Source organism: Candoia aspera, chromosome 17 (assembly GCF_035149785.1).
Source record: "Candoia aspera isolate rCanAsp1 chromosome 17, rCanAsp1.hap2, whole genome shotgun sequence".
Taxonomy (NCBI): Eukaryota; Metazoa; Chordata; class Lepidosauria; order Squamata; family Boidae; genus Candoia; species Candoia aspera.
Window position 1 is genome coordinate 7,196,858 of NC_086169.1, and position 14,669 is coordinate 7,211,526.

At 49.0% G+C, this 14,669-nt stretch overlaps 3 protein-coding genes across 4 annotated transcripts in view; 1 reads left to right on the plus strand and 2 right to left on the minus strand.

Moving 5' to 3' along the window:
- The window catches only part of EHBP1L1 (EH domain binding protein 1 like 1), a 42,939-nt gene extending 40,973 nt beyond the window's left edge, over positions 1-1,966 (plus strand). For both annotated transcript variants that reach the window (XM_063316870.1, XM_063316871.1), the window contains one exon: positions 713-1,966. In XM_063316870.1, the coding sequence (XP_063172940.1) occupies positions 713-800 (88 nt within the window). In that variant the 3' untranslated portion in view covers positions 801-1,966. The remainder of the gene's footprint in view (positions 1-712) is intronic.
- A 211-nt stretch (positions 1,967-2,177) lies between these two features.
- Positions 2,178-8,318, minus strand: KCNK7 (potassium two pore domain channel subfamily K member 7). Its single transcript, XM_063316873.1, has 3 exons — positions 7,994-8,318; positions 3,974-4,369; positions 2,178-2,533 (listed from the first exon to the last, which is right to left on the minus strand). The coding sequence occupies exons 1-3, from the start codon at positions 8,316-8,318 to the stop codon at positions 2,295-2,297; spliced, it is 960 nt and encodes a 319-aa protein (XP_063172943.1). The 3' UTR covers positions 2,178-2,294.
- A 4,079-nt stretch (positions 8,319-12,397) lies between these two features.
- MAP3K11 (mitogen-activated protein kinase kinase kinase 11) overlaps positions 12,398-14,669 on the minus strand; it is a 30,241-nt gene continuing 27,969 nt past the window's right edge. Inside the window, exon 10 of the mRNA XM_063316872.1 lies at positions 12,398-13,592. Within this exon, the coding sequence (XP_063172942.1) occupies positions 13,177-13,592 (416 nt within the window). The 3' untranslated portion in view covers positions 12,398-13,176. The remainder of the gene's footprint in view (positions 13,593-14,669) is intronic.

A 14,669-nucleotide genomic window follows, 5' to 3' on the forward strand; every position in this document is an offset into this window, starting at 1 on the left:
ATTTATCATTGCCCAGCAATTGCAGGCAAAAATTCATGGGGACCATCTCTTAGCTGTAGAGACAAAGATAAATCAAAACTGTAGGAATTATTTTGGCCAGAAAACAGCAGAGATGTAAGTGGGGTAGAGAAAATGTTTCAACAATGAGGCCTGGAACCTTGATATTTAATAAATCAGATTCTATCTTTCCCGCAAGAGAAAGTAGGAGGCAAGTTTTCACTTCATTCCCCCCACAACGGAGGAAAGAGGAAAACTTGGTTAAGATCCTCATCGTCTTGCACGTCCTTCCTTTTATATTCAGTAGAAAAGCAAATGATTTGGGAATTGGGGTGAATAGGAGTTATTGGTCCTGGAGGCAGGCAGAAAATTCACAAGTGTGGCAAAAATGAATCCATCCAGCTGTGTGCAGACCCAGAAGGGGGAACAAGCATGAGAGAAAAGAATATGGCCAATATTTTCTGACTTGGAAAAAGCTATCATTAAACCAAGAGCTTAGTTTATTCAGAAGTGCCCCAACACAGTTTGGAATTTAAAAGAAAAAAAAGTCATTAAGACCCCGAGGATTAGCCTGCTGATTTTCCTCGCTAAGGCTTGGTGGGAAAAGCTTTGTAGCTGCAATCACGGACAAGCCTAACGAAGCTCTCCTGGGCTCTGTTCCCCCGCCTTTCCTTCTGCTCTTTCCCCTGCCTCCCTGCCACACCCCGAAATTTAGAGCTTTGGAAGAAGACGCCAGATTGGAACGAGGGTTACAACAAAGACGCCACAAGCTGAGTCGTCGGGAAAAATGCCGTGTCAGCTGAGAAGGGCTTAGCCTTTTTCTCCACCCCCTGCAGTGTTGCAAGGCCCCATCTGTTTCCTGGACCACCACCTACCTTGGGCCCCAATGTTGCCCGGCCTGCTCACTCGTCTGTCCGTGCAAAGGAGGACTGCTAAGTGGACTTTCCCCCACTTTTGAGGGGGCACAAGTTAAGATGCACTTCCCTTCCCCCCCTCATGCCCTGCTGAAAGACAAACTTTCCATGGGAAATTTATAGGACAGGGCTCCCCGTTTATCTCGGGGAGCGGTTTGCAAAAACCTGTTTTAGAAACTATTTATTGGATTGCGTGTGTGTGTATGTGTGTGCATGCCGGGCGGTTCGGGGTTTGTTCCTCCTCCGTTTTGATGAAGCTTTGCAAGGCACTGTCTTTTATTTTGGATTTTTTTTTTTAAACAATCCACGCTTGATGGTACCAAAGCCGCAGAGTGCCTTTCATGCTCTTAAGTGCCAAACGGGGTGATGGGCAAGCTTTATGCCCACCTTCTCCTGAATTTGGGCTTCATCCCTGCTGAGTATTTGCACTAAACCCATACTGGACTTTGGAATAAATGCTTTGAAAGTAGAACCACCTGGTGAGTGATGCAAAGGGCCAGAGGCAGAGCCAGACAGAATGAGTTCAGTCTTAATTGTATGGGCTGCATTTTCTGCTATCAAATGGCTGGTGAAGATGTCAGCAATGGAATATTGATGAATAATGTTCCTTACAGGAGGGAAGTGAAAGGTTAGCCCAATTCTGGGAAATCTAGTTAAGAGCAGGGTGAGTTTTCCTGCAAGAACTGATCCTGTGAAAAATCTGTCTGGCCCGTTCTTGGTGGGAGACAACCATGAGCTTCATTTAGAACAGCATTTCCCAACCTTGGCAAGGTCCAGATGTGTGGACTTCAACTCCCAGAATTCCACAGCCAGCACAGCCATTGATGAGAATTCTGGGAGTTGAAGTCCACATCCTGGGAAATCGCTACCACTGATTTAGAAGCTGTTTCCGCTCTGGAAGCTGCTAATCGCTGCCCGATCAAAGTTTTGGCAAGGCAGGTTTTCATTCCCACTGAAGCAACAGAACAGCCACATCAAAGTGTCCTTTTCACTGTTTTAAAAGCCAGGAGAATCAATGGTATGTCGTGCATGAAACAGCAGTATTTTGTTACGGGGGGGAAAAAATCACAAATACAGTTGCAATGAAAATAATAAAACGAGCACCATGATCTGTACCGTTCACTGGCTGTGGTCCCGGAATATAAAATCTTCCTTAAAATAAGCAAAGGGTTACTCTGTCTGCTGTGTCACTTCTGTTCAAAGACCGGACCTTTTTATTCTCATCTTGTCAAGAGTTTGTAAGGTTGGGAACTGAGCACCAAGTCCAAGCCTAACTCTGTTGAATTGTGCAAAATTCATCCCTCCTTGCCCCAAAAGATCTCCATTTGTCTACTAGACCTCCGCTCTAAGAGGGAGAATACTGGAGGGGATTTGTGGGTGCAGTTAGGGTGTGGTGGGAGAGTCACACGAAGGGGCACCCCTTTCAGTTAAACTCTCAGGGGAGCAGAGTCCGAGATTGGTGGTCAAGGCAAGCTGATCCCTGGTCACGATTCCCAGATGATCCTCCTCCGGCGGCGAGCTGCAGGACGGGGCAAAGAAATGGACAGCAGCACGGACTTCTCGGAGCTGGTAGGCTGTTTCCAGTGTCACGACCATGGCTAGCAAACCTATCAGCAGGTAACCTAGAAAGGGCAAAAATGGTAAAGTGACTCAAGGTGACTTTGTAGACATCTCCATGCCGTTTTCTGGGCAACAGCATGGAAGTAGTTTGACTTGGCTTCCTTCTGGGAATTTTTTTCAACTTGGCAGTCAAGCTTACAATCCTGACATTTCCTGGTGGTCTCCCATCCAGATACGAACCAAGTCTGACTCAAAACATATCTTCAATTTCCCAGTCTTGTCTACAGCCGTGGGATTGCTCTGTAGTCTCCTAAGAGATTAACCAAATCCAATCCTATTTGGCTTTCAAAGGTCAGCCAATGTTGGCTAGGTGTTGTGGCTAAGATTGGGGGGGAGGAAGAACAATTGAAGGACCCTCCCTCCCCTTTGTCTCCTCTTGCAATCTAAAAGGTCACACAGGAAGCATAACTATGTCACTGACAGATCTCCCAGCTACATTTGTGCAAACTTGGCCCACTGGGTTGATTTAAAGTTCGGTGGACTTTGCACAACTCCAGAAGATTAATTCTGTAATCCAATCAAGTGCAATGTACGTATATGCATGCAAAACAAACACACGTGCACACACATACACAAACTACAAATAGAGATCGGAGCAATTGTGCCCCAACCCATTTTTGCACCCCTAAATCTCTAGTGACTATTGTATTTTGATAAGTCTGAGACAAACATGTGGAAAATGGAGTTTAAACTAGGTTTAACCCAGTTAAACAAATATGCTCTTCCCTAACAAGCAAACTAACAAATCCTTTCCCTCTCCATGCCTGAATTCACCCCAAAATTTAACCCTAAATTTAGCCTAGCAAAATTTGCTGCATGTTCCCGTTTTACCTAAAGCCTGGCTCAATGCAGCCCCCGCCTAGTTTAGCCTAGGCAGCCGTGTGAAGTCGCAAGGCCAACTTCTGAATTTTACTCTCCAAATCCTCAGGCTGCAAGATTCTGGTCATGCTGGCTGGGGATGATGGGTGTTGGAAGCCCAGCACACACAGACAGCATGTTAGCTTTCCAATAATCCAACCGAGATCGGTTTTGCCCTCCTGGCCTTTTTTAAAATCCCCAAACTGAAATATCTTTGCTTGTTGCTCTCGAGAACCAATCTCACACTTTTTTTTTTAAAGCAGGCCCAAGCGGGCACGGTGGTGTAGCCTGTGGGAGTATTGGGGCCCTAGCAGTTGTCCCAAATAAACTGGGGGGGGGGCTGTATTCTGCAGACTGGCTCCAGATTTTGGGGCCCCTTTAGCCAGGAGCAAGTATCTCCATTCCCCTCTTTCCTGCGATTCTGTTCAACCCTCCAGCCGGATGAGCAAACAGCCAACGGGAGAGAATAGCTCCCGAGAGTCAATCAAGGGACCGCCTTTACTTGGGATGCCGATCCTTCCACCAACGACACCGATTCCCGCATGCCGGACCCCGTCCCTCCCGTTTCCTTTCTGCTGACTTACAGGTGAGGCTCAGCTCATAAAGCTCATGGACCGATGGATGCGAGCTGCCCTGGGGTACGAAGTCCCCCAGGCCGATGGTGCTGAGCGAGATGAAGCAGAAGTATATCGACTCCAGGAAGGTCCAGTTGTCCTCCAGGGCCCAGAAGCAGATGGCAGGGATGAGGATGAAGAGCGTCAGGGTGGCCAAGCCCAGCACCACCGAGTGCCCTAACGCCACGTGTGCCCGCGGGAAGCCCCAGCGGGTGTGAAGGTACTGCACTGGCCGGTAGCTTAGGAGGGGCAACAGGCAATGGAGTAAGCAGGTGGCAAACAACAACGTTGCTGGGATGCCCAGAAGGCAATAGAAGATGCAGAAGAGTTTGCCCCCGTCCGAGAGAGGGACCACGTGTCCGTAACCTGTGATCAAGAGGAACAACCCTGGAGAACTTGCATTTATTGAAACTTTGCCTTGCACCCCATTTTTTTCTCTGCCAACTTGAGACCAAGATGGAACAGGCTCCCCCCTCATTTTATCCCCCCTGCCACAACCTTAGTGGGGCTGAGAGGGGCTGGCCTAAAATCCCTTTGTGAGCTCAGAGGCTGAGCACAGACCCAACCCTGGTCCTCCCCTCTCACTTTATGATCGTGGTTTGCTCCATTGTGACTTAGGGTGTTCTGCAAAACCAGAAGTTGTGGTTGATACCACATGGTTAAGCAAACAAACCATGGTTAAACGTTGTGGGTGGGATGGATTACCTTTGTGCTGCCAAACCTTCCAGGCTCCTGGTGGCTTACAAACAAATCCTTGCTTCGATGATGATCATCATTTATCGTTAACTAAAATCTTGATGCCACCAAATCTTTTGGACCCCCGTAGCTTACCAACCACTGTCATTGTTTCTACGTGGCTTCAGAAGCCACTTCTATAAATGACGGGAGGCAAATGGAATTGATCTGAAATCAGTATTAAAGGCATGCCATCTTTTGCCCTGATGCTCAATTATGGGATGCACACCTCTTCAGGAGCTGCATCTGATCTCCATTCTACTCGCCTTTCAAAGATGGGTCAGGCTTTTTAAATGTTCATGATTTAGTAGGATTTCTCTTTGGGCATGGCAGCTTAATTGTTTGATTTTGATTGAGTTTTTTTACTTTTTTTTTTTTTTAAAGTTGTGGTCATCATAAACACTCTCTGGCTAGATTTGGCATCACACGCACACGTTTTAATTCCCGAAAAGTAATTTGATGTGATGACCCCTCTATATCTTTTGCACACCTGCCCTGGGAAAAACAACTTCAATCACTATGGAACTGAACGTGTTTCAAAAGGGGAACAGGTTCTGACAGTCACCAGCCTGGCGCGTGCATTTCAGCTCCAGCCTCTCTAGGCGGGTAGGGAAAAAAATAGGAAATTGTGAAAGATTACAAATTTATGAAATATGGGACAGGATGGTGGTGTGTTTTTGAGACCCAGAAGGGCCTAAGTTCAATAACCATCCAGAGTTGCTGGGTGTGGGTGGCATATACATTTAATAAATTATTATTATTATTATTATTATTATTATTATTATTATTATTATTATTATTATTATTTCTGCCCACCTCCCTCTCTGAAACAAAGTAGATCAAGACCAGGAAATGTGTGGTGCTCTGGACCATCACTCTCCAATTTTGCTAAACATATCACAGACTCATAAAGTTGGAAGGGACCTGAAAGGTCTTCTAGTCCACCCCCCTGCCTAGGGCAAGAATCCTTAGCCTATCCCAGACAAATGGCTGTCTAATCTTTGCTTGAAAACCTCCGGTGAAGGACACCCACAACTCCAGGAGGTAGCCTAAAGGGTTAAGACCTTTCATGGTCAAAAGAAATGTGTTCACACAGCACATTTAACCATAAACTATAGTTTCAAACCATAAGAAGTTCCCACAGTAGGCTAAGCCACAAAATAAAGCCAACCAACTTCAGATTATTATGGGAACACGTCCTACTGTTTTCTGCATACATGGCCAACAGTGCAGCTAAACAAGCCATGGTTAGTGTGAGTTCTATAGGCATGGATGTGTGTATACACATTTATCCACGTGTGTGTATGAGGGAGAGGGGAAAAAAAGTTTTACACAGATAACTACCATTCTTAACTGTGGACACAACTAGATTTTCTGGTTTTCAGGGATTATTAATAATCTGCACCAACTTCATGCCTGGGAAGATATATTACGAGTGAAATACTGGAAATATAGAAATCTCTCTCTCTCCACAAAAGTCTTTTCTGTTATGGGTGTAGGAGCTCCAAAGGAAAGTATTAAACTTACTGATTTCCCAACCGGAAAATCACAACAGAGAAAGTGTTTTTAGAGGCTTAATCCAGTTTGTTGTTCTTTGGCGTGGCCCAACGCCAGCAATTTACTCTGCTGCTCTCAAGATAATAAAGGGATATAATGCGCATTCGGGGCACAGTGACTTATTTACAGGCTCCGCCCTTCAGCTGAAAATAAGAATTGTTTCCAGATTCACTTGGTTGGGCTGAAACAGGAGAGACTATCTCAGGCTGGGCCATAGCTGGCATTCCAATGCCAAGTGCCACGTCTGAGGACAAGCATGGCATCTGCCATTGGCCACTCTTAGGGGAACTAATTCCAGGCAAGGAGATCCCATTTTCTTCATTTTGCACCTGGTGTTTCTCAGTTTTGATGGAGGCTGCAATGGACAGAACGCTGATTATGCACGCTGCAAGCTAAACTGCTTAATGCAAAAATCTCCTATGCTTTTGACCCCCGCCCCAGTGCCAACACAGCTGTATTTGCATTTTCCGGACCAAGAGGTGATCAGGGTGGAATATTTATTCTGACTCACCAAGCTAGTAGCATATCTAAAGTTAGGAGAGCACCTGGCGTGTGTGTGATCAAGATACGTCATGGTCATTGGTATTGGCATCTTAATTTGTTTTTTTTTTTAATGTTTGCACATTTTACAACACAGTCAGTTGTACTGCCAAGGAAGGCCCGGCCAGAATTGCCTTATTGTTTTGCATGGAAATAGAGAAAAAAAAGGGCAGCAGCTGAAAATACCCCATTTGATAATGGTCCTTCTGCCTTGTTTCTAGAATTCTGGGCCCAGAACCCTGAAAATGTGCAAAACAGGTCAGAAAGATATACTTGGGAGAAAAACAGAATTAGATTCTTATTTTTTTCCAACACCCAAGTTTATCTTTATAAGAACAGTGTGATTCAAATGAGGCTATGCGGATTTGAATGGTTTATATCATGGGGACTAGAGACTTAAGCATCATTAATTCAGCAAGCTCTAAAAGTAAATTAATTCTTTGACCAAATCCTCTTCTTCTCAACCTGCCTCCTCCTGTTGTGTCAGACTTTGCTTCCCGTCAACCCTAATCAGGAAAATTATGGGTGTGCTGGGTACCCAGCCTCAGAAGCTTTTGATTCACACAACACATTAAACTAGATTTTTGAAATGTAGATTTACACCTCACCTTGAACCCTAACCAAACAGGGTAGGTTTGTACCCTGCAGTTAGTTGCACACAAAAAAACCCTAAACAGGGTTTAAACTAACCAAGCTTGGGATGCTGTGTTGTCTGAAACCACCCTGGGAAACTTGTGTGAACTAAACACAGGTTGCCAAATTAACCCAATTTTCTGAGTTTATACCAAAGAGTGAACCAGAACCCTTCCACAAGGGCGCTCTGCCTGGTACTTGAAGCAAACCTGTGGCTGGCTGGGTATTCTGGGAGCTGAAGCCCACCCATCTCAAAGCATGCTGGCTGGGGAATTCTGGGAGCTGAAGCCCACCCGTCTTAAAGTCGCTGAGGTCGAGAAAGGCTGGCATAATCTACCAGACCTCACGGTAACCCAGAGGCTGGCTTCCCACGACAGGCTACCCTAGGAAAAAGGCTCCCCATTAAATCTAACCGAGCTCGAACCCACGGTGGCCACGCGGCTCTGGCAGCCCCCCCCCCCCTGGGCAGACCCAGCCGAGCAGCCCCCAGCCGTCCCGGCACCCCGGAGCCGGCGGCGCCCCTACCGGTGGTGCTGAGCGCGCTGGCGGCGAAGAAGAGCGCCGAGGCGAAGTCCCAGCGCGCGTCGCCGGAGCCGTTGGCCAGGGCCAGCGCGCCGTAGCCGCCCGCGCTCAGCACGCGCGCCAGCAGCCCGGCCAGCTGCTGCTCCGACAGGCAGGGCCGGTGCTCGGCCAGCAGCGCGTCGCGGGCGCCGCGCAGGGCGGCCCGCAGGGCGCGCTCGGGGGGCCCCTCCAGGGCGGCGAACACGGCGGCGCCCAACAGCAGGAAGAGCGCGTAGGCGCCCAGCAGTAGCCCCAGGCGCCCCGGCCGCGGCACGCCCGCCAGCCCCATCCCGGCCGCCGGGCGCCCGCTGCCGCCAGGTGCCCGGTGCCAGGTGGCGGCAGGTGCGCGGATCCCCGCCCGGGCCTCCGCGGACGGGGCGGGGCCGCCCCTGCCCTGCCCTGCCCTGCCCTCCCCGCGCCGCCCCCGCCTCTCCGAGCAGACTTCTCCCGCCTCTGGAGGCTCTGCTCGGCGCGTCGGGTTGCCAGCCGCGGAGGGAGCCGCCTGTCCGGGCAAGGAGAGCCTGGCAGGCGGGAGGAGGGCGGGGGACGCTTTTCCCGCGGCGCGACCTACCTCGCGGGGTTGTTGGGGGGAGGCAATGAAGAGCAGTTCCTTCCTCTCGAGCGCCGAGGCAGGCTGGACATTTAACCAGGCAATGAACAAAGAAAAACCCACCACGCCCAGGATCCTGATTCCCACATACTTAAAAGGGGGGGGCGGGGTCAAGGAAGGGCTGAGAAATGGTCCTGCCTGAAATTCCGGACAGTTGCTGTGGCGGTCGGTGCAGAAGGGGCTAAACCCAACGTAAGCCTCCTTTCTGTGACTTCAGTTCGATTGCTGACTGCGTGGATGTGTCCCTATCATTCCTGTCTTAGCGGAGTGATTTCTGAGTGGCCTTCCATCCGACGTATTAAAGAGCCCCCGTCGCTTCCTTTTTTCCAATCAGCCAAGGTCAGCTAAATGCTGCCACCTGCTGTTAGTGCTTTGCAAATGTCACCCTTGAAGCGAATGTCACCCTACTGTTAGGTTCTACAACAGCCCTCTGAGGTAGGCCAGCGATAGCATTCCTGTAACATTTATTGAAATAGAATTTACCTCACAAGCTGGTGGCAGAGGTGGGCTTGATGCTGGCATACCACTCAGCTTACTGCAGCAGTAAAACCAGTAATTTAAGACCCAGGATCAGAATCGTTTTATAGGGACCTCTTCTTGTAGATGAATTAATTGCTTCATTTACGTGTGTTGTTATTGTTTATTCGTTTAGTCGCTTCCAACTCTTCATGACTTCATGGACCAGCCCACGCCAGAGCGTCCTGTCGGTCGTCAGCACCCCCAGCTCCCCCAGGGATGAGTCCGTCACCTCCAGAATATCATCCATCCACCTTGCCCTTGGTTGGCCCCTCTTCCTTTTGCCCTCCACTCTCCCCAGCATCAGCATCTTCTCCAGGGTGTCCTGTCTTCTCATTAGGTGGCCAAAGTATTTCAGTTTTGCCTTTAATATCGTTCCCTCAAGTGAGCAGTCTGGCTTGATTTCCTGGAGGATAGACCGGTTTGATCTTCTTGCAGTCCGAGGCACTCTCAGGATTTTCCTCCAACACCACAGTTCAAAAGCATCGATCCTCCTTCTCTCAGCCTTCCTTATGGTCCAGCTCTTGCAGCCATATGTTACTACGGGGAACACCATTGCCTTAACTATGCAGACCTTTATTGTCAGTGTGATGTCTCTGCTCTTCACTATTTCATCGAGATTTGTCGTTGCTCTTCTCCCAAGGATTAAGCGTCTTCTGATTTCCTGACTGCAGTCAGCATCTGCAGTAATCTTCGCACCTAGAAATACAAAGTCTTTCACTGCCTCTGCATTTTCTCCCTCTATTTGCCAGTTATCAATCAAGCTGGTTGCCATAATCTTGGTTTTTTTGAGGTTTAGCTGCAAGCCAGCTTTTGCACTTTCTTCTTTCACCTTCATCATAAGGCTCCTCAGTTCATTTACTTCATTTACGTGCAAATGTGTTAAGAAGCTCTGCTAGGTATTCCCCCCTCCCTTGTTCTGGAAGGTCTCTCTCTGTCCCCAAATCCACTCTGGGTGGTTTCACTGATATGGGCTACAAAATCAGGTTATAAAGGAGAGACAGTACAGTTCAGTGGTTAACTTTTGGGACGGGGAAGTCTCTGTTTCCTGTCCCTGCCTGACTCCTTGGAGACTTCAACCCTGCCATTGCTTCCCCCTGCAGATCTTGAACCCCAAGTCCCTTGTGTGGAAAGGGGGTGCCAGGTTGAGCAACCCCCAACTTCTCCTATGAGCACCTTTTCCACCCTGCCTACCTCATAGGGTTGTTGTGGGGAGAGCGAGAGGCAATGCAAAAGAGTAATCATAATACTAACAATGTTCTCAGGACACATACATCTAGAGGTAGTCTCACTTAACAACCATTCGTTTAGTGATGGTTCAGACTTACGATGGTGCTGGAAAAAAATGACTTATGACCGGTCCTCACACTTATGACCATTGCAGCATCCCCGTGGTCATGTGATCATGATTTGGGTACTTGACAACCAGTTCTCATTTATGATTGTCAGAGTGTTGCGTGGTCATGTGATCACCATTTTCAACTTTCCCAGCCAGCTTCCGGCAAGCAAAATCAATGGTGGACCGCATGATTTGCTTAATGACCACGTGGTTTCCTTAACAGCCACAGTGATTCACTTAATGACCGTCACAAAAATGGTCATAAAATCAGATCAGATTTGCTTAATGACCACTTCGCTTAGCAACCAAAACTCCGGTCCCAATTGTGGTTAAGCAAGAATTATCTGCATATGGAAAAATTCTTAATAAATATAAACAAACAATTAAAAAAACCTCCTTAAAGCAGCTGCATCGGTCCCCCGGGTGCACAACAGGCAGGCAGCTTTAATAAGTTGTCAACTACAGTAATACAGATGTTGCTCCTGCATGATACAGTAAAAGGCGCTACTTCAGCATCTAATCTGAACTGTTGCAGAAGCCAGGAATAAACCAGATTGTGGCTGGCTCCGTATCAGAAGCAACTTAATTATATTTTAGGCTGGTCTGTTCAGCAAATTCCACATCTATGACCAGGTTTATAGAACTGAAATAAGCCGTAAGGTTGAACGGTCAAAGGCAGCCTTTCTCAACCTTTTGACCTCGGAGGAACCCTTGAAATGTTTTTCAGGCCTCGGGGAACCCCTGCACAGTCAGGCTCAAGTCTGGGCCAGCAGTTGCAAAATCATCATATTTGTTTCATGGCTATGCCTGCATAGATGCATTAGCAGTGTTCTTAAACTGGAAATAAAGAACGAAACTTACCTCTCTAATGCGAAGTTGCCCAAATTTGGAACAATTTTTTAAATAAATAAATCATGATCTCCCAGGGAACCCCTATGACCTCTCGCGGAACCCGAGGGTGCCATGGTACCCTGGTTGAGAAACCCTGGTCCAAGGCAATTGTGGTTTATAAAAAAAAGTTTTAAAACTTTTTTAAGTATGGTAAAAAAATCTCATGAGAGCTTTTTTTAAAGGTTTTGGGTGGTTTCAATTTTTTCCCCCAATTACAAGAAAAACCTTGAAGGTGTTGTGTGGATCCTCTCCTGCCGTCCATGGTTTGCAGGTTTGCATGGTAAATGAACCCAATAGTGGCTTATCAATCAGCCTTGTTAAAGAAATCATGGCTTAGGTGATACAGAACCCACACTTAAGTCTCTTCTCCCAGCCTTCATCTGTGATGCGACTTCATGCTAGCACAGCCTGCCTTTATCTGGCCCTTTTCAGATGTACTGGATAATTCCCATCATCCCATAACGACTGTAGCTATTGCTTGAGAGGACTCTAATAAACGCAAAACGCTGTCCTCACTCCCCGTGTTTCACTTCCTGCTAAATTCCTACTCACCCCAGGGACCGAGCCGTAATTAACCCAAATGGGCCACATTCACACAACCCATTTATCCATTTTTATCCATTTGAACGATTAAGTAACACAAAGGTTTTCACAGTGTCCTGAACCCCCAAAAGTCCTAATCCAAGTTTAAACTAACCAAGCTTTGCATGTGGCATAGCTGTGGCTGCTAGCTTTTCAACTGACCCGCTGGCATGTGTGAATTTAACTGGAGTGGGTCAGAAATGCTGAAAGTTTCCTAAATCTGTATTTTCAGAGGTTATCATCTGCAGATGGGGAGCAAGCCCCTCATGTCTGCAAACGCAAGTGGAGGGTGAAATAAGTGCAACGTGGCTTTCAAACTCTTGCAGACGCCAGCTGGGAAACCTCCATGCGCAAAAATGCGCAATCCCTTCCTGGCCCCCCCCCGCCTTGTGCCCAATCCCGATTCCAAAACAGACACTCGAGTAGGAAGGGCAATATCCAAAGGTTTATTTGGTCTCGTTTCACAGGCTCGGCCCCTCCGGTGCTGGGATGGGCCTAACACAGGCGGCTCCCCCCTGCTTGTGGGAGTGTGCGCACGTGTGGGGAAGGAGGTAACAGCACGAGGGAGCCTGGTGCACGTGTGAACTTCAAGTAGGGGAAAGAAGACACAGTAGAATTGCACAAAGTGCTTGGGGCTGCCTCGGTCCCGCGAGAATTTCCTCTGCTTTTCACGTGGCCTCCAAAGACGAGGGCTGGGGGGGCGCAAAGGACCCCACCCTAATTTCTTCCCCATCCCCTTCTGTCCTTGGCTTGACTTGTGTGCAAAAAGATCAGCTGCCCTTCTGGGCAGACAGGGAAGGCCTCGATCAGCTGGAATTTGGGGGGAACAGAAAGCTCACCAGGAACGTGGGGTGGACGTGATCCTGGTGTCTCCCCCTCCCCCCCCGTGAAATGGGGAGGAACCACTGGGAGCAGAGGGGGGAACCAAGATAGCTGCCTGCTAAGGAGTGACCAGGATGGCGACATTAACAGGGAACAAGGCGAGCCACCGCAGGCTCTGACCGCTTAGTGTCCATTGGACAGTGGGGACGGAGGCGGGGAGGAGGGGAACCCCACTTTGTGTCCACTTTCACAGCTGAGGATCCAAGTTCTTATCTCCTTCCCCTGTTTTACAGCAGTCTGTGGTCCCCCGGTCTCTGGCCACGCAAAGGGCTGTCGGTCCCATCACCGTGCAGCGTGGCAGGCCGTGCTCGGAAAGCGCAACCCTGGTCATTTTGGGGCTGCGCTTCCCGGGGGGCAGGAGGCCCCCGCCCACCACAACGGGGCTGGCAAATCCTCTTGCGGAGCTGGGAGGGGTCTGGCGGTCCAGCAAGTCTCTGGGGCCGCTGGCGTGGACGCCTCGAGAAAAGGGTCAGTGGTGGGTGCCGAAAAGTCCCCCCAGGCGAACGGATCCAGACCGGGTGCCCCGAAGGGATTGGTGCTTTCGGGACCGGGGGGTCTGAGCTGACGTGGCCCCAGCCGGGGGGACTGGACTGGGGTGACCCCTGGCGAGGCCCGGGGTCCGGACGACACGAAGCTCCAGGGGTCGATCCGGCTGCGGATGGGGGAGGGTCGGGGGCGGGAAATGAGGGTGGGGTGAGGGGATCGGGGGCTGCGGGGGGAGGAGGGAGACGGGAAGGCACCATCTGCGGAAAGAGAGGGGAGGCACAGGTCACCAAAAGCGGCAGTTGAACCAGGAAGGCATTCTCAAGCTGCTGCATCGAAACTAGAGATGGTTTAGACCTGAGTTTCGCAACCTCGGCAACTATAAGACGGGTGGACTTCAACTCCCAGAATTCCCTAGCCAGACCTGGCTAGGCAATTCTGGGAGTTGAAGTCCACCCATCTTAAAGCATGCTGGCTGGGGAATTCTGGGAGGTGAAGTCAACCCATCTTAAAGCATGCTGGCTGGGGAACTCTGGGAGTTGAAGTCAACCCATCTTAAAGCATGCTGGCTGGGGAATTCTGGGAGTTGAAGTCAACCCATCTTAAAGCATGCTGGCTGGAGAATTCTGGGAGTTGAAGTCTACCTATCTTAAAGCATGCTGGCTGGGGAATTCTGGGAGTTGAAGTCTACCTATCTTAAAAGTATGCTGGCTGGGGAATTCTGGGAGTTGAAGTCTACCTATCTTAAAGCATGCTGGCTGGGGAATTCTGGGAGTTGAAGTCCACCCATCTTAAAGCATGCTGGCTGGGGAATTCTGGGAGTTGAAGTCTACCTATCTTAAAAGTATGCTGGCTGGGGAATTCTGGGAGTTGAAGTCCACCCATCTTAAAGCATGCTGGCTGGGGAATTCTGGGAGTTGAAGTCTACCTATCTTAAAAGTATGCTGGCTGGGGAATTCTGGGAGTTGAAGTTTACCTATCTTAAAGCATGCTGGCTGGGGAATTCTGGGAGTTGAAGTCCACTCATCTTAAAAGCATGCTGGCTGGGGAATTCTGGGAGTTGAAGTCTACCTATCTTAAAAGTATGCTGGCTGGGGAATTCTGGGAGTTGAAATCCACCCATCTTAAAAGTATGCTGGCTGGGGAATTCTGGGAGTTGAAGTCCACCCATCTTAAAGCATGCTGGCTGGGGAATTCTGGGAGTTGAAGTCTACCTATCTTAAAAGTATGCTGGCTGAGGAATTCTGGGAGTTGAAGTCTCAGCCCAGCTTTCTTTTTCAGTTGATTCGCATAACATGCTTATGCTGGTTTGGTCTCCCCTGTTGTGCGAAGACAGC